At 47.0% G+C, this 23,111-nt stretch overlaps 1 protein-coding gene across 4 annotated transcripts in view; it reads right to left on the bottom strand.

The window, feature by feature from the left end:
- Nucleotides 1–23,111, bottom strand: part of FDXR (ferredoxin reductase) — a 32,935-nt gene that overhangs the window by 3,334 nt on the left and 6,490 nt on the right. For all 4 annotated transcript variants that reach the window (XM_048490357.1, XM_048490362.1, XM_048490359.1 and 1 more), the window contains 8 exons: nt 17,438–17,533; nt 15,945–16,067; nt 7,408–7,521; nt 6,325–6,426; nt 3,910–4,017; nt 3,430–3,514; nt 920–1,119; nt 135–306 (listed from right to left, as the gene is read on the bottom strand). In XM_048490357.1, coding sequence (XP_048346314.1) covers nt 135–306; nt 920–1,119; nt 3,430–3,514; nt 3,910–4,017; nt 6,325–6,426; nt 7,408–7,521; nt 15,945–16,067; nt 17,438–17,533 — 1,000 coding nt within the window. The remainder of the gene's footprint in view (nt 1–134; nt 307–919; nt 1,120–3,429; nt 3,515–3,909; nt 4,018–6,324; nt 6,427–7,407; nt 7,522–15,944; nt 16,068–17,437; nt 17,534–23,111) is intronic.

Here is a 23,111-nt window from a genome sequence, read left to right as displayed (position 1 = left end):
AGCTCAGGTCTCCCCTGTCCAAGTCTAGCACTCTCACCCTACATTGCACTGGCTCTTCCAGGCAGTCTGCCAAAGTACCCCCTCCTCCACCACACAGCATTCTCAATTACACACGTGGCCCTAGCCATATTGACCTGGGGCACCAAGGACTCTGCCCAAATTGTTTGGAATAATTCCTTGCTTGGAGTCAAAGGGTACGGACGGGTCAATTGGGAGGCTCCTGTAACCAATGCTGCTGAGGATCAGCCCACACAGCAGGTCCTCAACTTCTCCAGTGGGAACTGCTTTGGCCGTTTCTCCTGAACCCTGCAGCATCCGGGAGCAGAAACAAAGGAGAGAGGAGGACAAGGTTAGGCAGGGCGTCTGGTCATGTCAACTGTGTCAACTGGCGTCTTGTCCTGGGAATGGTAGCACTGCGAACTCTGAACTCACGGACCTTTTATCAGAGCCTGGCAGACCACACACCGGAAGAGCTCCATGCAAACTGCTCCAAGTGTTCTAAAGGAAGAGCAGCTTCAAGTATAATAAAGAAATGGCAAAATATCTCAAAAGCAGATGAAGCATCACCTCCATTTCAGCTCTTTCATTTTCATGGCAACCCCATCATCAGGGCATACCAGTGTCCTCTTATTGATACCAATAGGAGGAAGAGTTTTTTTCATACCATTATGCAGAAAGTGCTCCCTGGGGAGACATAGGGCTGGCTTGCTGAGAAGCTACCATTTCAGCAGGCAGTTACATTGGTGGTTCTAATTAGACTGGGAGAATGAAGCTGTCTTTAGCTTTAGCTCTCTTTAGCTGAAGGACTCCTGGGGGGGATCTCCAAAACTAAAAGGCTGCAGCAAGCTTGTGAGAGCCAGACAGAGGAGGAAATCAGGGAAAGAGGCTTTTGGAATGGAAACAACTTAGGAGCTCTTACTTCCAACCTGGTGACAGCCATTCGGATACCTCTGGCACGTTTGCCGTCAGTGGCAGGCAACACTTCCAGCGGGCTGCGCAAGAACTTCAGGCTCCACTCTCTAGATGCTGAAGCCCAATGGCCAGCAAGCTCCTCTCCAGGTTCCTCCAAGGCTGTTTTGGTCATCAGCTCAGTCAGCCGTCTCCTAGGTCTGGGAACATCTGAAAATTAAAAGAACACTGCAGAAGAACGCAATGGACCCACCAGGTCAGAGTTCAACCATCTTATTTGAGAGAGAAGGTTAGAGAAAGAAAAGACTGACCCATTACCATAAACGCTGTACAATTTTGTTGAAAACCATCAGCTTTTGAGAAATTCTCAGCAAATGAGTAATTTTAAAAGCACAATCAAGTCAACGGTTCCAAAAACCAAGATGGCTTCAGGATTGGCTTTGTCGGTTAATGCTCAGCAGCAATGGTTTCAAGATGGGAAGAAACGTGACTGAAATGGGTCTAAATATGAGAACCACATAAGCCACCTCAAGGTCTCGGAGAAAAGATGCAACAAAAAAGTAAGACTGACAAATAATTTCCTTGACAAATCTCATGACTGAATCATTCAAAAGGTCAGAATAATGCTTGCCTGCACTGATTGATTCCCTGATCCAACCCCATACACACACACACACAAGCTGCAATAAATAAAAAATGGACATAGCTCAAGCTAGGAAATGGTAGGCCGAACTAATGAATCATGCACTTCCTCACCTTGAATGAAACAAACACTGACAGAGGAAGTGGTACTTCTTTAATGAGGTACTTGCTCAAATTCAATTCCCAGAATCTTCAGCAAATCATGTAGTACATCCCATAAAAGTTCCCTTCCTAAGGCTCTGGAGAGCTGTTGCCGTTCAGAGCAGACAATACTAACATAGACAGATCTGAATCAGACTTTTGCTAGAACTGGTAATTTTTGCTAAACCGTAATTTCAAGAAGAGAAAATTTATATTACAAAACTTTTATGTTAAGCTGGTCAAGATAACCATATTTTGGTGTCAGCTCAAGTACTTTTTGTTTTCGTTGATTTTTCTCTTAGAGTCTGAAATTACTCTGATATTTAAAAAAACAGCTGAGATAAAACAGCAGTCTAAACATAGTATTTATTTATTTTCCCCCTAGAATGGTTAACCTTGAAGTCTCTTCCACTTAATGTCATAAAAACCCGCCTTTGAGCACACTGCAACTCTACTGCACAAATCCCTCTGTGCTCTCTCTCTTTCTCTCTCTCTCTTTAAATTCAGCACTCTGCAATCAGGATATGCAGGGAGCGGCCCCTAGGAAAGGGCAGCCACGCTCCTGCTGTCTGGAGCTGCCTCCGTGTGTCTCTGGCCTTCGGCCATCTCAAGGTTAGACAGATGCTACTGCAGCTTATTGCCCTGTGGAGCACTACAGTTCATCCCAACAACACACATCAAGCCAATCAGTTTATTACCAGAGATTGTCCATCAGAAACAAAAGCAAAGTGGAGAGGGATGTGTAGTGTTAACAACACAGTGAACTAAGCCTCTTCCCATTCTAATTACACCCTGGCCAATTCCTGTATCATTTGGTGACTGGGGTAGGGGCGAGTTGGTACGAGTCCTTGCGGGTTTCCTGAGATACTTTCCATCGTCCTTAATCACAGCCTGTTAAAACACACACACACCCCTGACCTACAAAGTACCACGTGCCGAACAATGTTAACTATCAACAAGCCTCAGCCATCTAAACTAGTGATGTGTTTCAAGATCCCACTTCAAGGAATAGGGGTAAGAATCAGAAAAGAGTCAGGCTAAACAAATAGATGTTTCCCCTTGACCCTTGCTGCATGATTATAGCATCTTCATGCCCTGAACTCTTACTGGAACCATGGTTCTCCCTATTCCCTCACTCTCAGACCCAGGCCCCTCTCTTAAGGTAGCTTCTCTATCAGCCTGAGACCAGGGAACCCAGGCCATCCCCTCTTCACCATCAGCCTGAGAAAATGCTGCTTGTCTCTGGGCTCCAGTATCTTTTTTAAAGTATTTTAAATTGTGCACCAGACTCGAGTGCAGTAAAGCACTACGAATTAAAGAGTTCATAAATCTGATCCATAAATACTGATCACATTTACTTCCTCTCGTGGCCTACTTGATAGCCATAAGTTGCACAGCTATCCCACACCTGGGCTCCATCTGGCCTCTGATACAAACAGCTCCTGATTTAGGGTGTTGTGGGTTTTCTAGGTTGTATGCTGTGTTCCAGTGGCATTTTCTCCTGACTACCATCAGATCCTCTGAAGATGCCAGCCACAGATGCAGGTGAAACATCAGGAGAAAATGCCACTGGAACAGGCCAGCCACAGATGCAGGTGAACCCAGAAAACCCACAACACCCTAGTGATTCCAGCCGTGAAAGCGTCCAACAATACAGCTCCTGATTTCATGAAGGGAAATGTTTTCTCCAGTACAAGTCGTGCCAATCCAATGACTTAATTTATTGCAGATCCTCACCCTTGCCAGCAGCTCCAAGGCCTTTGAAGTCCGCAGGATCTAGGAAAGGCCTGGCACTAGGAAGGTTGATCATCTCCCGCAGCTCCTGAGGTTTTCGGAAAGAGAGACATTACACTTTCCTGCGCCATATATGTGCATTTCAGAAACCCATGCAATGCTGGGAGGTTGTTCTTCTGACAGCCAGCGTGGGACAGTGCTTGGCTTGGACTTGGAGAACCCAAGAACAACTGTCCAATAAGGGCTTTCTTTAAAAAAATAAGAATTAAGGTAACCCACCAAACATTATTCTGAATTATGGCACATCCAGATAGCAGAGTTTCCACACTCTCGGTTTGGAACTTGTCCACAAAACTGAAACGCAGTCTTTTCTACAAGCTCATGGCATCAAATGCATTATGTCAGTCCCACTCATGCATAGGCCAAGGGGACTACTTTCAGCTATAAGGAAGGTCAAGCATGTTAATACAGTATTCTTTTTACCTTTATGGTGAAAGCTACCTGGAGAGGACCTCTCCTCCCTACAAGGCACACCCGCTTCACTTTGCTGCGGGCCAGAATTGCCAGCGACTCTTCAGTGATGTCAGTTTTCTGGGCAAAGGAAATGGCAATAAGATAGGGGATTAGGTCAGAGAATGAGAGAGACATTCACATCCTGGAGACATTCACATCCTGGCAGGAGACATTCACATCCTGATCAACCCTTCTGTTCACATCAACGTTCCTTGACACAAATTGCTTTATGCGGATAATGCTTTAGCGCTGCCTTGATCAAAGATATATGCATGTCTTTCAGCCGATCATTTTCGCATTGCTGCTTCTTAGTCCATTTTTTTTCAGTGATATCCTATGAAGAAAGCAATACAGGAGCCTCCATCTGAAGTCTGAACAAGACCTTATCAGTTACATTTTGTACACAGAAACCAAACCCCACAAAAACACATTTACTCAGATGTATGTCATGCCCCTAATAAGCTATGGCTATTGTTGGCAAAGGAATCAGAATGCAGAGCCAGCATGGTGTAGTGGCTGAGAGAAGGTGCACTCTAATCTGGAGAACAGGGTTGGATTCCCCGCTCTGCCACTTGAGCTGCAGAGGCTTATCTGATGAACCGGATTAGCTTGTGCACTCCAAAACATGCTATCTGGGTGACCTTGGGCTAGTCACAGTTCTTCAGAGCTCTCTCAGCCCCACCCACCTCACAGGGTGTTTGTTGCGTGTGTGGGGGGGGGGCGGGGGGGGCGGGAAGGGAAACAAGATTGTAAGCCTCTTGGAGTCTCCTTACAGGGGAGAATGGGTGGGGGATATAAATCCAAACTTTTCTTCTTTCCTGGGTGTTCAGGAAAGAAGAAAAGTTTGGATTTATATCCCCCAACTGTAAGCCTTTTGCAAGGGAAAAATCTATAACTGCATATACTATCTAGAAATGATGCTATACATGCCCTTCTGCACTGCCATCCAATACAAAAAACTGGAACTAGACTTCAGAAAATAAGAAGAATCTTCAAGTTTCAAAGTTGCTGTGTTTTGTACAGTTCATTATAGATTACTGTCCCACTCTCTAAGCCCCAGACACCCACACCTGCCAGTCATGACCTCTAATTGCCCATGTATTCAAATGGAGTCCTGAGGCTTCATAAACAAGGTTGTTAGAATTTGACAAAGAGGAAAGAAAGAAAAGAAAACAGGCAGAACTCCTAGGGCTTCCAATTCACCACTGCAAGGCAATATTTATGAGTCACAGAGCAGGCCTACTGTCATTCTCTGCCATTTCACTATTTACCAGAACAGCTAGTAGATACTTATTGTCACTTGACCCTAGTTGAATAAACTCCGTTTTAGTCAATTCTTCATCACTGGATTTAGTCCAGACAGCAAGAAATGGATTTAGTCCAGACAGCAAGAAAGGCCTATTGCAGATACTAGTGAGGAAAGCAGAGCAGATAAAACTCAAGGCTCCTATTAATTTTCCCAACATGCATACATGAAAAATGGATACTGCCCCCTTGTGTTCAGCTCAGATATTGAACACGATTCCAGAACGCATGGTATAGAACGGTTACCATGCCCCACACAACCTAAAAGCATTTCTAAAGTTGCAAAGTCAAAGGTCTCATCCTTCCCCTGTCACAATAAGCACATTCCATTTGTCTTTTTTAAAAATGGGTCTTTCCTCAGAGAGAGAAACATAGACCTTCACCCTGATAACCTCTAGATTCACCAGCTCTTTGATGCTCCACGAAAAGATGCCCAGCCGCCCAACAGGGACCAAGTGAGAAAAAAATAGCTCTGTAAATGCCCTTGACAAGAGGGGTAAGGAGCAGAAGAGAGAAGAGTCCAGGGAGGACCACAGGTTAAGACTTCTATTTCAGTGGCTGCAGGCTGATAAAAGAACTCCAGTATTTAGTGTGTTTAAAAAGCAGCAGCAGAAGAAGCAAAAGTCATCTGTTTTGACAGCAACAGCATGTCAGTCCTAGCACTGTGGATTTAAAGAGAATGTGTCACTTCGAGTAGACAGTCTCAGAAAATGAGAAGAGAGATTTTCTCACATCCCATTTCTTGCCTCCTTGGTAAAGCAGGAACTCCTATTGAGCGCACACAGTGATCCGCTGCCCTGATCCTATCTGCTCCTTCAATTACTCTCCCACCCACCCCCATCTCTTTAGGCGGCAGATGCCGGATTACAACCATCCTACAGAGCTAAACAGCAGGGCAGCTCTTATCTGCGAGGCGAGAAGCTGAGAAGCTGGCTGCATTCATGGATCTGCTTCAATTAGAGATTCTGTCCAGCTCCACCTCTGTGCAGGAGTCATTCTTTAACCTAAATAGGAATCCTGTAGTTCTGCATAATACTTTGCACATCAGCGCATGGTACCTATCGTTTGTTCTTGACTCACCCTAAGAATCTGAAGAGGCGATAAGAGAATTCTTGCAACATCCAGGGCTACGTTCCCATGTCCGAGGACCACCGCTGTCTCACTGCTCAGGTCTGGCTTCAGCTACAACAATAGAGAGATCAGTCACAACCACCACTCCAGCTGCCTCCCAGCCAATTGCAGGTGCTCCCCAAGTTTTTAATCAAGGCAACCCAACACAGAATTTGCATAGGTGCTCACACTGCAAAGTTATGCCTCAGGGACAACATTCAGAGCCAGATGCTAGCTATCGAAGATGATATGGGGTGGGGCCATGGCTCAGTGGCAGGGTACCTGTTTTGCATACAGAATGTCCCAGTTTCAATTCCTGGATCCCAAGTTAAAGGAGCCAGGATAACAAGTGATGTGGAAAGTCTCCATCAGAGACCTGGAGAACTTCTGTCAGTCAGAGTAGGTAATACTTAATGGTCTGACAGTATAAGGATTTGGTATTTACCAATTCTGAGGGAGAAAGTGGTTCTCAAATGCATAAGAAAACAAACTCCATGCCTTCAGAATAAAGATACTCAACAGCCCACTTGCAGTGCATGTGTATACATACATGTACATACATACATCCACATGTACACACCCTAACTGAATAAGCTTCTGCCCAGATGTAGGCAAACAAGGCTAATGAGGAACAAAACTGGTTATGAGGTACCATGACAACTTTGTACAAGTATTTCTACTATTTCAAACAGCAAACTAGATCATACAGTTTCTGCCCCCTCCAACAATAATGTAGAATACTTCTTAAAAATCCTACACCTCTGTGGGTAAAATGTTGTTTGTGAAGTGTCCAGGTCTTTCCCTCATCCCAAAGGAATAAGCGTCCTTTCCAGTTTTCCTCATGGCACCTCCCCAAGAGGGATACAGCTATAATCCCCTTTTACGGATGTGCAAATTGTTCACATTTGTAAATCTGAGGAGGATTTAATTTGATGTCTGCTAATCTTTTCCAATTGCAGGCCTTTCAGTCACTAATCTGAAGCTGGATAGCTGTGTCTGAACATGTAGGAAGTCTAGCGAGGCGGGGTAGGGGATGGGGAAAGAGAAGCTTACATCTCTATTTTCAGGTAGGCCGTTGTACCAACCCACAAATGCTCTGGCTGTATAAACTCCTGCGAGATCCTCCCCTGGAATTCCAAGGGTCCGATTGTCCTCAGCCCCATAGCTCTGTACAGAAAGAACAAAAAGGCACACACATTTTCCAGGTAGCAAGCCTATCACTCAAATATACATATAGTTGACATTTCTTCCGCAGATAAATACCCGCAGAATACATACTGAAAAGCGTTTCTCCAGAGTTCAAAATCCGTTGGGGTTTTATAGGAAAACGCAGTAAGGAAAAACAGGCAAGCTGTACCATATTTCTTTCTGCAAACCCCACATGGATTTTGTATGCCATTATGAATTTTTTTTCAAAGGTACTGCTCTCTGGAAAGGGGAAAAGTCACATTATCACAGAAGTTCTATCACTGAATCAACATTTGAAAGCACGGGAACACAAGAGTGCATTCTTCATCAGAACTTTCAGCAGCTGCAAAAAAAGCACCCTCCGTACACACAAAAATTTCCTACAGGCTGGGGGGTGGGGGAGATGCTGCAAGAGGAGACAAATATGTTTGTTCACTAGTCTGCAAAAAGTAGTGGGCATGGTCGTCAACCAGTTATCAGTTGCAAGGCTATAGGACAACACAGACCCCACAGTGCAGTAGGTAAGAAAATGCCAGGCCAGTTGCTGTGCTATGCTTGCTGACAATTGCAAGGGCAAATGGCAAAATGACTGCAGAGTGACGAAAGTAGGAAGTGTCAATCAGACGGCCTTATTCATGTAGAGCATTTGTATGCCACCTCTTCAGAATCCTCCCCACATCAGATCACAACTAAAAACAACAAAACAGGCCAATAAAACAAACAAAACAAGTAAAAAACGACAAGCCAATAAGAACATGCCAGATAATAACATCAATATGACATAAATAGAGCAGTCTGACATGACACAGATAAAACAGGATTAGGGCAGACCATAAAAGAGATTAAAAATACAAAAAATTATTTTTTGTATTATTTAAAAGCTTGGATGAACAGAAATGTTTTGGCTTGATGTCGGAAGGAATGCAAAGAAGACACCAAGTGAACTTCAAGGAGGAGAGCATTCCAAAAGCAAGATGCCCGCACTGAAAACATCCTGTCTCTTGTTGTCACCCATCTCAACTCTGAATGTGTGGAAGGAGAAAGTTGGGTTTGATCGACACATCTTAACCAACGAACCGATCAAATATGGGAGGACAACATGGGAGGAGACAATCCTCAGCAATGGGAGTACCTCTTTCCTACTCTCTGGCTGAAACATTGTCTAACAGACCACATACCCTGTTTCTCCAAAAATAAGACATCCCCTGAGAATAAGACGGAGTAGAGGTTTTGCTGAAGTGCGAAATATAAAACATCCCCCAAAAGTAAGACATAGCAAAGTTTTTGTTTGGAAGCATGCCCGTCGAACAGGACACCAGAGCATGCAGCTGTGGAGCGGAAAAATAAGACATCCCCTGAAAATAAGTCATAGCGCATCTCTGGGAGCAAAAATTAATATAAGACACTGTCTTATTTTCGGAGAAACACGGTAGCAGCATACCCACCTTGAGCTTCCCAGCGCCCATTCTGTGTAAGCAGTGAAATGATGCAAGAACAGCCTCATTCTCAATTGACTTCATTTGCCTTCAATTACACAGTAATGCAGGCAAACCTGATTGGCTATGTATTTTTAATTTTTTTATTTATTGGTTGGTTGGATTTATAGGCCGCCTCATCCCCGAAGGGCTCGAGGCGGCTCACAACATACTATACACCAACAATCCATAAAATACATAATAACAATCTCATTAAAACAAATCATTAAAATAATCAGTTAATTTAAGAGCAGCAACAATTTACTTTAAAAACTATTTGGTTTTTAGCACTGTGACATCATCACATTCACTGTATTACTTCTTATTGGTTACAGTCACTATATTGGTTACAAGAATATGGTTCAAATTTTTAACAGTGCCACCAAAAGGGACAACAGATTGAGGCAGGTGGGCATGAAAAAGGTAAACATTTGGAGCAAATGAGAAATTTGGCCTAAAATCCAAATGGGCCAACATTCTGCCCAGCACTGATAATCAACACAAACTTGTAGACACAATTCTCAAATTCGTATTTATTATGGAAGATAAAGTAAAGAAGCCTAATTCAAATAGAAGCAAACCGTTACATTTAGAGATGGAAGAACATTTCCCAACATTATCAAACTATTAATAAACTAATGAGGTTGGACGGGATAACTAGTTTTTTAAATAGCCAAGCTGAGAACATAAGATAGCAGGCTACTGCAGCACTCGATTACTCTTCCATGCTTTCAGCAAATCAGCTTTCTAATTCAGATAATGGGGTGATGTAGTAATGCACTGCTGACCCAGCAGCACCGTGGTAGAACGTTGGGACGCCAACGGACCTACGGCCTTCTGGTCGCACCGCACCCCCACTCCTCATCCCCCTATGAGTCACGGCTCATGAACTGTCTGGCACAGTCCCCGTGCGCCGGGACAATGGTCTGGCCTCCAGGTGAGGATTAGGCTCAGACGCCACGCTCCTCTCCGATCGTAGCCAGGTGAGATCGTACATCCCATGTTGATGGCCCGACCTCCCCCCTCCCGCTCTCCCGGAACTCCCGGTCCTCCCTCCTACTGCCCCGATAGAATAACAATAAAAGGTGCCAGGAACCAGTTAACGCCGGGAGACTTCGCTAGGAACACGGACCTCCGGGCTCCAGCTGCTGGCGATCTCCACCAGATGTTATCTCCGCGTCTCGTCTACGTTCTTACGCTGACCACGTGCGTGCGACTACAAGCTGGTGCGAGAGCCGGGAATCCTGGAACCTCCACCCTGCCCACCGTCGCATGGGAAAGGGCAGCGATACCGAACTCCGCTGGACCGGCGCATCCAGGGAACCCCGTTTCGGTATCGCCTGTCCTCTGGATCGGCGCATCCAGAATTTCTGGCGTCCTAGGACACTCTCTCGTCCGGCGGAACACCGGTGAGTATGGGAGCTTGCAAAAGCAGGGCTTATGACAAGCACGTTGGGACGAACTGAAAGCGTTAGCGAAATGCGGCAGGGTCCCCGTAAAGAGGAGCTGCGCAAATTGGTTGAGGAGATTGAAGCTCAGTGTCCATGGTACCCAGAGGGGGGGACATTGAATCTTAAGGACTGGGAAAACATCGGGCGCACTCTTCGCACAGAGCCTCGCGCGCCGATGTCCCTGCTACTGACGTGGAGACAATGTTATGTCGCCATCAGCCTGCAGACCTATGGCTCCCTTGCTGTAGGCCGCCCTCCTTTCGATCTTTCACCTTCAATTTCAACCCCGGAATTTTCTCTATCCACTAAATTGGACGCCTGTCCTCTTTCTGCCCCCCTTGCTCCTCCAGCCCATTTCAAACTCTCCAGCGGCTCAGCCGCCCCCTCCCCTTGCTCCGCCTTCATTTTCCGAAGCCACTGCACCTCCGTCAGCGCCCGCGTAATGGCGCGGGTTTCAAAACTCTCGCAGAGCGTAGTAGCCACGATCTGCAGAAGAAAGAAACCCTGACGGAAGACGATGCCGATATCCTTGCATTGTGCCCCGTCCACTTCACAGATACTGAGGGGGAGGGTGGCGTCATTCGGCGGGTTGTCGAGTGCCGCCCTTTAAGCTATAACATCCTCACTGAGCTCCGCCAAAGCGATGCGAGACGTAGGAATCACTAGCCCCTACGTGAGAGGCATGCTGGAGGCAATCGCGAGGAATCACCTAATGGTTCCGGACGACTGGAAAACCACCTTTCGCATGCTCCTGAGCCCTGCACAATTTGTGATCTGGGAAAGCGAGTTCCGCCAGCAATGCATCAGCAGGGGAGCGCCTCCGGTAGCGCCTACACAACCGCTCAGCTTACGGTTTGATGCTTTCGCCAACCCCAACGATCAGATTGTCCTGCCTGAGGCCACCCTTACGGTCGCCTCTGAGTGCGCCTATAAGGCATTTATCAAAGTCCCCAAGGCCGGCCAGCCAACCCAGAGTTTCTCCACCATCCGGCAAAAACCCCAAGAGCCCTATGCCGAGTTTGTGAACAGGCTCCAGGAAGCGCTCAAGAGGCAGGTAGATGGCGAAGAGGCCCAAAGCGAGCTCCTCATGCGCCTCGCAGAAAAGAGAACGCCTCCACGCGAGGTGCCTTGAGAGCAATCCGCGGGCCTGGGCAAAGATCCTGGACTGGCCGACATGCTTAAGGCTTGCCAGGACATCGGATCCTCCGCCCACCAAGCTAGCCTTCTCGCCGCAGCACTCTCCACCGGCGGGAGGCAGCCTCAGGATGACTGCTTTAACTGCGGCAGACCCGGACACTTCCGAGGGAGTGTAGGCAGCCCGGTGGGGGGGCCTACAACCCCGATGGAGGAGGGTCCTCCCCCAGGAGGAGAAGGCCACCCTAAAACCCGGTGCCCGCGATGCCAGAAGGCTTCCACTGGAGAAGCGACTGCCCGTCGGGAAACTCCCGCCAGGGCGTCTCCCCAGCCCAGGACCAAGGAGGAGAATACTAGAGCAGACCCAAACACCAAGGCCCCTGCCAAAACCACCCCTCGTGGCATCTCGCTCGCATGCACCCAGCCCATCTCCTTTAAGTTCCCCACGAGGTTCTTGTCGCCCCAACCCAGTATGGCGAGCCCATCCCTACGGGACTATTGGGCTAGTGCTGCCAAAGGCCTCTGCCGCTGAGCAGGGACTGTTCGCCGTCCCCGGAGTGTCGACTCCGCGCAAGGACCCATCCATCTCCAAGTCTGGACAAACATCCCACAGGAGTTGCCTGCCGGGCCAGCTGCGCTCAGTTGATTCTCTTGCCCCATGCGCTGCCCGCTGCCGACCCAATAAAGGCTACAAGCCCCAGCAGCCAACATGGCGCAGCCTACACCACCGTCGCAGCGGTGGAGACGCCTATCGGGAGCTCCCGCCCATACCTGGAGCTCGCCATAGAAGGATGTATGTTCAAGGGCCCGCAGGTGGACACGGCGCTGATGTTACCGTCATCAGAGCAGCCGAGTGGCCCGACCAGTGGCCGACCGAGGCTTGCCCGCACATCTGGGGGGTGGGGGGGAGACAAACCGCGAGGCGGAGCATCCGCCCGCTCACGGTCAACAGCCCAGGACTTGGGCGGCAGCTCACAGTCCGCCCCATCGTTCTAGACATCCATGTCAATCTCTGGGGAAGGGACCTCATGAGTCAGGTCAAAAGCGACTTTGGTCTGGGATGGGTAAAGCCGTCACAGATCATTGATCTAATCGTGCCTTCCGAAAATTACTTTCTAATTTCCGTAAGAAAACTGTTTCCCTCTCCCTTCCTCTTCTCCTTCTGTTTTTCGACCAGTAGAGGCGGGAGGCCAATTGGCTGACTGGCCCTCCCTGGATTAAAATCTGGGCCCGTCCTGATACCGCCAGCACTGCCAGGACAGGCCTGGGTTAAAAAGGGGCTGCCACCATTATGCCCCTAATACCCAAACCTGTTTGGGTTATGGCTGCCTAGCGCCTGGCAACTTTATCAATACCACGTTAAAGGCCAGGCTTAGCCGAAACCGCCCTTAAGGAGCGGTTTTTGAAGGCGGCAATTCCCCAAGATAATTGATCACAAAATTTTAGCACCATCCAGCTTCCTGCGTTAGCCACCAAGGTCACGGTAAGTGCAACTCCCTTGCAAAGAAACCCCCCCCTTTTTTGTTTGTGTGCGAGGAATCTGCCTCTAATCGCCTGATTGCATCATTCTCCGATGCACCCATCCCCAAAAGGCGCTTCCAAAAGCCCCTTTTGTGTTGCTGATTAAGCATGCATACCCACAATCCCCAGGACCACGCCTGTCCCTCCCCTCGAGGCTGGGACCCTCGCCTTGGCAGCACCCTGATGACGCTCTGAAGCCAATTCCCACCAGGGTCGCCTACCTCCTGCCCTCCCTGTCAAACAATTAAAGAAAGAGGTAGGCGACCCTGGTAGGATTGCATTAAAAGCAACCTTCACAGGCTGCAAAACAAGCCTTCTTATATTAAACTCTAAACCCCAACTCAAACAAAAACCCGATCCTGATCTCCCGCCATCCGCTCTAGAACTGAGCCTGGCGGGGACCCTGACCCTCCCATAACCTGGGGAAAGGGGGTGTGTTTCAGTCCCTCTTCCTACAGGTCCCTGTGGACTCCGATTAGCCATGACAGGCCAACCCATGGAGATGGCGCCAGGAGCAAACCAGCCCCCTCCAGGAGATGGAACACATCTCTCTAAAGGATCCCGCCCAGCGGTCTCAACAGGAACGCCGTCGCCAAGCCAAAGACCCGAATGACCTGGGGAGGCGTCAAGGCGACCACCAGCCAAGCCCTAGAGCTGCTGCGCCAGCAAGACCACCCCGAGACACCCGAGAACCTCTGTGCGCTCTCTTGCGATCATCACCGCCAGCTCGGCGGCCACCATCCTTTGCCTGCTCTGCTGCCTCCTGCCGATGGCGATCGGCCCCCCCCTGACGAGCTTTCACCAGATCAACATCTTGGGGCAGTTTGCTGCCGCTGCCAAAGTCTCATCTTTCTGCCTGGGCCAGTACCCACAGAGTCGGGGAGCCTGCTAAGCTCCTGCCTGCTCCCGTCTGCAAAGCGCCCGGAGACTTCCTAGCGAGTCTGGGCTAAGCCCCTTCATGAATGCCTCATCCATCAGGTACTCTATGAGCGCCGACTGGGGACCCGTCGTCCAAACCCTCCCGGCTGGCGCTCTCTCCCTTGTCACCAAGACTGTCGCTAACCCTTATCCAACACCTGCGCCCGCATCACCGGGCGCAGCCAAGCGAGGAACCGACCGGGCCCATTCATCGGCTCGGCCAATTGGAACTGCACACACATGGAGGGACATTCCCCCCGTGTTCGGAAACATCCTGCTCCCCAGGGGCTGGTTCTGGACCTCGCGGGGAGAGAACGTTTAATTACATTCCGCCCGACTCTCTGCGGGAACTCTTTGTTGCCTCAGTCGCCTCACCATCGTCCCTACCCCAGGCTCCACCCGGGGGGAGCCGGGACGCCCGCCGCCCGCCGCTCCGCTCTGCCTTTCGACCCCTCCTGTCGGACGGCGTGGTCGCCCTCTCGAAGCGGAGTTCGTCTCCCTCGCCCAGCTTCCCTAGTGGGAGTCGCCGGACTCGCTTCTTACAATGGTAAGACTATTGGCTAGCTGGCCGGTGCCCGTACGAAGTCCATCAACTCTACCTCCATTGCTCTATATGCTCTGACCTCCGAGCAGCAGGAACTTCGTCAAGCGACCCTGAACAATCGTGCCGCTATTGATTACTTATTGTTATTACATCACCAAGGTTGTGAGAATGTACATAATATGTGTTGTTTTAATCTTTCTGATAATTCCCAATTGATTCATATGAAATGCATTGAGCTGCAAATAGTTGTATCTAATCTGAAATATGATGTTTTGCCCCATTGGTGGTCAGCCCTCTGGAGCTGGCTGCCGGGAGGATGGTTGAGTGCTATTGTGCAGCTCTGCATTGGTTTAATTGTGTGCCTCGTTATCCGGATCTTGTTTTACGTTCAATGTGTGTCTAATATTGCCTGTAGCGTGTGTAAGAAGCCCCTCAATTTCCCTTACCCCGCTAACCAAGTTCTAATGTTACACAAGCAGCTCGGTCAGCTTGACCAGAGCGGAGGAGACAAGCGGCCCTTTAAATCACCCCTTAGCATTTCGGTCCCCCTTCTAAAATGTAAAAAAGGAGGAGATGTAGTAATGCACTGCTGACCCAGCAGCACCGTGGTAGAACGTTGGGACGCCAACGGACCTACGGCCTTCTGGTCGCACCGCACCCCCACTCCTCATCCCCCTATGAGTCCCGGGTCATGAACTGTCTGGCTCAGTCACGAGCAGGGACAATGGTCTTGCCCCAGGTGAGGATTAGGCTCAGGCGCTTACGCTCCTCTCCTTGATGACGTAGCCAGGTGTGAGATCATGCATCACATGATGATCTCCCGACCTCCATATCCCGCTCTCCCGGAACTCCCCCCGGTCCTCCCTCCTACACGCCCCCGATAGAATAACAATAAAAGGTGCCAGGAACCAGAACGCGGGAGACTCGCTAGGAACACGGACCTCCGGGCTCCCGCTGCTGGCGATCTCCACCAGATGTTATCTCCGCGTCTCGTCTCGTTCTTACGCTGACCACGTGGGTCGACTACAGGGTTAGTTGACGATGAGGCCCTCCAGATCCCAAGTCAGAATTATTCAAAAGCAAAGAAAAGCTCACTTGGGCCAGCTGTATATTTTAATCCCTACCTCAAGAGCAGTACAATTCTTTCATGGACCAAATCCCAGAGAGAAAAGTTAAATTTTGGTCCTGGATGCTGTGAAACACACATATGATTTGGCAAACTTGATGTTTATATATTCTATGACTGTTGTATTCTACAAGTTACAGTTCTATAACTGTTTGCTCGGGCCTGCCATTTTTCTCCAGCCCCTTGTTCTCTCTCTCTCTTCTGCATGACAACACGCTGGGAAGCCAACTCACCAAGATCACCGCATGATAAGCCTTCTGCAGTTCCTTCACAGAGATATCCTTCCCCACAGTCACATTCCCGTAATAGGAACAGCGATCAGAGCGTGCCGTCTGAGTGAACGTGTTGATCACATTCTGTTAGGAGAGGCCAAAAGAAGCTCCATCTGAAAAACAATTTGTTTCTTCCCACAGTACCCAACTGCAAGGTCTGTGGATGATAAAAAGATCCTCAATGACCTTCTGGCATCTAAGCCAGCATCTCACTCTCTGATTCATGCTGCTTCTTCCAAAACTCTTATCTCCACTGGTAGAATATCTCATTTTAAAGTAACACTGTTATCCATGGCCTTGCTCCAGGCCAATCTGTGCCACAAAAAGAGCATATCCATTTCCCCCCCAGCAAACACACAACTGCCAGCAGCATTTCAGTTGCTTTACAACATCAACTTTACCTTATGGAAAAACAGTGGAAAGTCGCCCACTGAGGGACTTTTATTAGGCGATAATGAAGGCAGAGTGACCTTGTTCAGACACCAGATTTATCCTTCCAAAATCTCATAGGACATATTTCAAGATTTATAAAAGCCTTGTGATATCAAAAGGTCAGATAAAAGAAAAACCTAACCCCATACAAAGAAACTAAGTGCTACCATACATGAAGGCACAGATGCACACACTATACATCTTCTAGATAATGCTTCTCTCATTTTTCCCCTTTCCACATATTTATGTGGCCTTTGTATCTCTCTAGTACAGAGGCAGAGAGGGAAGCTAAGGCATCAGGATACTCTGTTGAGTCTTAGGAATAATGAACCCAGATAATAAATGAGGACAATAGCTCCAAGCACTGCAGCCAGGCCTATACAGTTTAACAAGCTTTCCTAGCCTTCATTAGGCTAGGAAACTGTACAGTTTAACAGGCTTTCTTAGCCTTCATTAGGAAAAACCCCTCAAGGGAAGACCTCTTATCCCTTTTCAGCACCGAATCTCTCCTGTTGCATGCTATCTACTCATTTAGTTCACTTTTTCTTTTCGAAGCTCAGACCAGCATTTTGACCCAACCACAACTCTGGGTGGTAGAGGAGACGAAGACCCCTTCCACACATGCAGAATAATGCACTTTCAATCCACTTTCACAATTGTTTGCAAGTGAATTTTGCTATTCTGCACAGTAAAATCCAGCTGCAAAGTGCACTGAAAATGGATTGAAAGTGAATTATTTTGCATGTGTGGAAGGGGCCTAAGAGAGTAGGACTTGGTTGACGATCACAGCTGGGCAAGGATTTGGTTCTTGACAAGCAAATCCCCAAGTTCTAGTCCATGTGCCACACTGGCTGATATGCTATGGCTCCAAGACTCCCTTCCTGGCAGAATGGAAGAAATGTTTTAGTGACTGAAGTTGAGGGTCAAATGGCTGACTGTGCCCAAATCACAAGAAACATTTCTAAATCTCTCCTCTCCTCATAGTGCATCCCATCCTTTACTGATCTGAATTCAGTACTGACCTTGACCTCTGGATGGTCTGGAGCTACTCCAAAACGAACAAGTCCAAAGGGAGCTGGCAATTTCTCATAAACATCCACCCGGGCCATTCTGTGGTGCTGGAGAAGAAGTTCAGATTCATTAGAACGTAAAAACAATTATGATAACAAAAAGCAAGTGAAAGCCAAATGGGTTTTTACTGTTATTATATATTTATGGCGGTTTGATGCAATTCCTATTTTCCCTTTCAACTTGACAATGTGGAAGCCAATGGCACATCAATTTTTGCCAACACTGGTCATGTAAATATGTTGATAAGTTGAGACTGTATTATTTCTTGAAGAAAAAAAGATCCTACAGTAAACCCCCCCTCTCTCTCCCCCCACCTCTCTCCCTCCCTCCTTTGGCTGCAAAGGGATCACCTGCCTGGCCCCTCCTCTTCAGATCTCTCTAGGCCAGCCAACTATTGTCTGGAGGCAGGCTGACCCTGGACCTCCCCAATGCCCTCTCCTCAGAGACAGGCTCACAATGATTCTGTGGAGGCCCCAGGAGGCTGCTCTGCTAGCACGTGGAGGCCCCAGGAGGCCAAGTCAGTGCCAGCCTTCTCCTCTGGCCTGTTTCCAGATGCAGGCTGATGCCTGAGTCCCACCTCTCTTCTGAAGCACATACCAGGCCTGCTGGGCTCTTAGACCACTACTGGCACATTTCTGGGTGCAGTCTGACTTTTTGCTTCTTTCTTCACAACTCTAACTTGGCAGTGGCTGGGGAAGACTGTTCCTGTTGCTTAGCTGCCATACCTATACAACAATCGTTTATCAATGCTACTTATATATTTATTTCATTCACTTATATTCTGTTTTCTCCCACGGGGGGAAAAAGGAGCTTGCCTGGTTCTCTTCTATTGGCAGCCAATTACCAAGCAACAGAAACGCCAATTATCCCTGGACCAATGGTACTGCAAATATGGCCTTCAACGGATTCTCCTGAACATAGGAAATCAAATGTGCATCCATCCCTGTCATCCTTAGGAAGAATATGAACAAGGAGAAGCACACATTACATGCAGAGCCTGACCGCAGCCATCACCTTTGAATTGTAATTGATTTTACTGTTGAAATCAATTAAGAAGCAGGGCAGGTAGACAACAGGGACAGGAATTATGGATTGTTGTACAAGACCAACACCCCGGTTAAACCACTCTGTTCTCCTAGATAATCATCTTAATAAAAGCAAGGTGACACGTTCAGTGACAGAAGACAAAATGGCACTGGGGCAACAAGTTTTGTTTTTTTTTAGAAGGTTGATTTCAGCATGATTAGACAGCAAAGAAACATCAGAGTGCAGGTAAGTACTGTGGATTCAGCAAACATTAAGAAAGAAAAAGATGACCACAAGAAACCCTAACTAACTGCCAGGTTCACGTGAACCTCCTAAATAGCCCACAGATGGACGGTGCTAATAAATACTTACTGAAAGGCTGATTACAACAGCCATATTCTAACATTTAAAAAGATTCTGAAATCTTGTTCCCTCAGATGAGGGAACAAGAATTTAACTTGGAGCTAAGTGTAAGCAAAGTTCCAATAGGTCAGTGATGGCGAACCTTTTCGAGACCGAGTGCCCAAACTGCAACCCAAAACCCACTTATTTATCGCAAAGTGCCAACATGGCAAATTAACCTGAGTACTGAGGTTTTCGTTTAGAAAAAACAGGTTGGCTCTGAGGCGTGTGTTACTTGGGAGTAAGCTTGGTGGTAGTCGGTGGCTTTGCTTTGAAGCAACCGTGCAACACTTCAAATGGGTGAATCACGACCCTAGGAGGGTTTACTCAGAAGCAAGCCCCATTACTAGCAAATGAGCTTACTCCCAGGTAAAGGATCATGCTTTAGTTCTTCCCATGAAAATCAGTGGGGTTTAACAGTGCTTAACAGGGTTACCTACACTGTTTCCCCAAAACTAGGTCTCAGGTTTAGTGTAATAATCTCCCTGAAATAATTGCACTATTATCACATGACGAGCTCTGCGCACGCGTGCCCACAGAGAGGACTCTGAGTGCCACCTCTGGCACCCGTGCCATAGGTTCGCCATCACTGCAATAGGTGGCATTTTATTGTTTCCTCAGGAGTCGTTCCTTGTGACCTAAGAGTTCGTTATCTGCCCCTACCGTCATCTGGAGATCGGAGTGTTAGCTTAGAGCAGAAGTAGGGGAAAAGTTTTAAAATTCACTTAACCGAGTTGGAATACCTTTGATACTTTCAATTGAGAAAATCCTGGGAGTCATAATTCAATGACAGGAGCAGGGATTGCCAGCCCGCATTCCCACAGAACTACAATTTCAGGGAGAAGCCGCAACACTGCAACAGGCTTTGCACCACTTTATGGGTGTAACATCAATTAGAGATATGCATTTGTAAAAAATAATGAAAAATGAAAAGATCTTTTCATGCAATGGAAAAATAGAGAAACTGGGGAAAGCCAGATGGGGGAAAGTGACATTTCCTTAATATTTGGCAAATGGGGAAATAGACATTACTTAATATTTGTTCCTGTCCACACTGTCCTACACAGTTAAGACCCCTGGCGAGGGAAAGTCAATAGAGAATAAAATGACAGGCATTCTTTCCAATGTGTGATGGAAGTGTTCTGGAAAGAATGACTACCTATTGCTGGCTTTGGGGAGGGGCTTCAATTCTATGCAAGCGCAATCTTTACAGTTACTTTACCTGTGCTTGTATCATTCTCTCAAACATGGTGCATGTATATGTTCTTGCACTTTGCACATTTCATAGCTACTATATAACTGACCTGTGCATGAGAATGTAATCGATTCACTTTTTTTGCTAGTGTGTGGTTTTTCCTTCATTTGCTTTGCTCTTTACTCCTGGCTCTAATACAAGCCAGTTAATTCTGTACTGTGCCTGTGAATAGGTTACAATGCAATCCTACAGATAGTAACTCCCATCGAAGCCTATTCACCTTCCATGTTTGCCCTCCCATGTTTGCCCTCTACTTGTGCAGCACTGGTTAAGAGCAGATGTACTCTAATCTGGAGGAACCAGGTTTGATTCCCCGCTCTGCCACTTGAGCTGTGGAGGCTTATCTGGGGAGTTCAGATTAGCCTGTGCACTCCAACACACGCCAGCTGGGTGTCCTTGGGCTAGTCACAGTTCTTTGGAGCTCTCTCAGTCCCACCTACCTCACAGGGTATTTGTTGTGAGGGGGGAAGGGAAAGGAGTTTGTAAGCCCCTTTGAGTCTCCTTGCAGGAGAGAAAGGGGGGATATAAATCCAACTCTTCTTTTTCTTCTTCTCTTAAGGGTCACTGTCTTATGTATTGGCCTGATTATTTGCTGTATGTACCCTCAGTCTTTGTGCTTCACTCATATTGTGTGTATACATATTAATATTTTAGTCTGGCCATCCTCATGTGAATCGCTCAGTACACTGCATCAACACATTTAAAGCAAATTCTACCAAATACCAATATTCCAGTGTCTCCGTTTCCTGCAGCCACTCATACATTTTCAGAACAATGGCAACCCCTATAATCCCTCTCAGAAGCTACCTACCTTTCTTGAGGCAGCAAGTGCCTTCCTTTGTGCCAAATGCAAGCCTCTGTGCCTGCTATCAACTCTGTCTGCCTTGTTTTGGGTGCCAAATACCTTCCCGTGCCTGCATTGTAACACTGCCTGCTTTCTGGGAGTACTATACGTTTCTCAGCAAGTAAGAATGTTGATTGCCCACAAAACTGGGACTCTTTCTCTTGTCTACCTGATATTTCACAGGATTCATTGCATGCAGGCGTATAACTTGATCTCTATTTATTGGAAAACAAATACGTTACAACTAGAAACACATCTCATGCTGAAACCAATAGAAGAACAAGTGAAGCTTTCAAAATGAAGCTGAATGGGGTGGGACATGTGGACATCCTTAGCATGGTTGTTTTCTCAGAATGAAGGAACTCAGTTGCCCCTTCTTCAAACTACATCTGAAGATCTAAGAGGGTTTTGCGAACCTTTACACACCTGCTACCAGAATGACAAGTGACAACAGGAGCTTTATGAAAACTAGAGGTGTCCTTGAGCAAGCCCATAGTTCTACCTGTACATACAACAAGATCGTCACAAGGACTTGCCACTGGCAGATAGTGATGCCCTTGAACATCTGTAGGAGGATGACAACATTCATTTTCTTTCTCTCTATCAGTTGATTATGCCCTTCAGGGTTACCCTTCACAGTTAAATGCTGAGCTGTAATGACAGTAATAGCATTCCCCACCCCCATTCGGAACCAAAAGAGCTCTGAAGATCAAAAAGATCAGAAAAAAAGGAGAATGCAATTTAACTGTATTTTATCCACTGGAAAATGCAAGTGATATTACTTTTAATTCCTGACCACATTACCTTCCAAATTTGATCACAGCAACTTCTTGCTATAGATTTCCATTCCTCCAAAATGTTAACCTACCTGACATGGCAATTTGCAAGCTCAAAAATCATTTTTCTTAAGAGTTTGCTTTCCATTTTTCTTAGGAGTTTGCTTTCCCTTTAAAGCCCAGTGTGATATTGGGGTTAAGGACAATGGACTCTATTCTGGAGAACTGGGTTTGTTTCTCCTCTCCTCCACAAGAAGCCTGCTAGGTGACCTTGGGCAAGTCACAACTCTCTCAGAAGTCTCACAAGGTGTTTTTGTGGGCAGGGGGATGGGAAAGAAACTGTAAGCCACTCTGAGACTCCTTAAAGGAAGAGAAAAACGGGGTATAAAAACAAACTCTTCTTCCAACAACAAACTGATTCGCCCTCAAAAACAATAAATACTTCCCATGATTAAGATTAATCTCTTAACTTATTTCATTTTCTTCTATGGATGTATACATTTATACGCAAAAAACGTAGTTCACAGGCACACTGCTGAGAATAAGGTATGACAAAAGCTATGGTTTCCAGATAAGTGGCAATAGTGTCATTGTGTCTCACTTGAGAAATATCATTGTGTGGAAGGAAGCTAGGAGCAAAGGCACATTCGGAACACACCACAATAGCATCATTCTTCCTCCAGTTAGAACACTGAGGGCCTCCTTCGCAGTGAACTGGTTTTTGGACTCTTAACCTTAATGCGGGGTTAGATGTTATATTATGCTGCTACTCCTTTTATGGATTTAGAGCGTTTTGATTTTTATTGTTATACTGTGTTATGTTATGATTTGTTTTACTGTGCACTGCCCTGAGCCCTTTTGGGATAGGGTGGTCTATCAAATTTAACAAATAAATAAACAAACCTTGGCAAAATATGGACTGAATGACTGCTCTTCTTTTGCCCTGTGCTCATGTAATGTGTATACTAATTGTATTTACATGATTTGGCACATTTAAAACGTTTTATCATCCCCTTTCACTGCTAGCAACAGCCCCTCACATTACCGTGAAAATCTCTTCCCACCCCAGGTTCCTATGGAACATCATTCCATGAGACCAAGAGGCAGCTGCCAGAAGGAAAAATCAGGTGAACCAATACCATATGCTATGCTATCATATACACTATCATGCACTGTCTTTGGGTCTCTCTGCAACGGCAACGTAGTATAAGTCAGCAGAAATCCTGGAGGTCTTTTTCCATTAATCCCACGCAGAATCTTTTGAGCCACATATTGAGTTATCTCTTTCTGAACTAGTTACACAGACCACAAATGTCTCCAGG

The sequence above is a fragment of the Sphaerodactylus townsendi genome, linkage group LG03, assembly GCF_021028975.2.
Source record: "Sphaerodactylus townsendi isolate TG3544 linkage group LG03, MPM_Stown_v2.3, whole genome shotgun sequence".
Taxonomy (NCBI): Eukaryota; Metazoa; Chordata; class Lepidosauria; order Squamata; family Sphaerodactylidae; genus Sphaerodactylus; species Sphaerodactylus townsendi.
The sequence above is the reverse complement of the archived record's forward strand: the minus strand, read 5'-3'. Positions and strand labels throughout refer to the sequence as shown.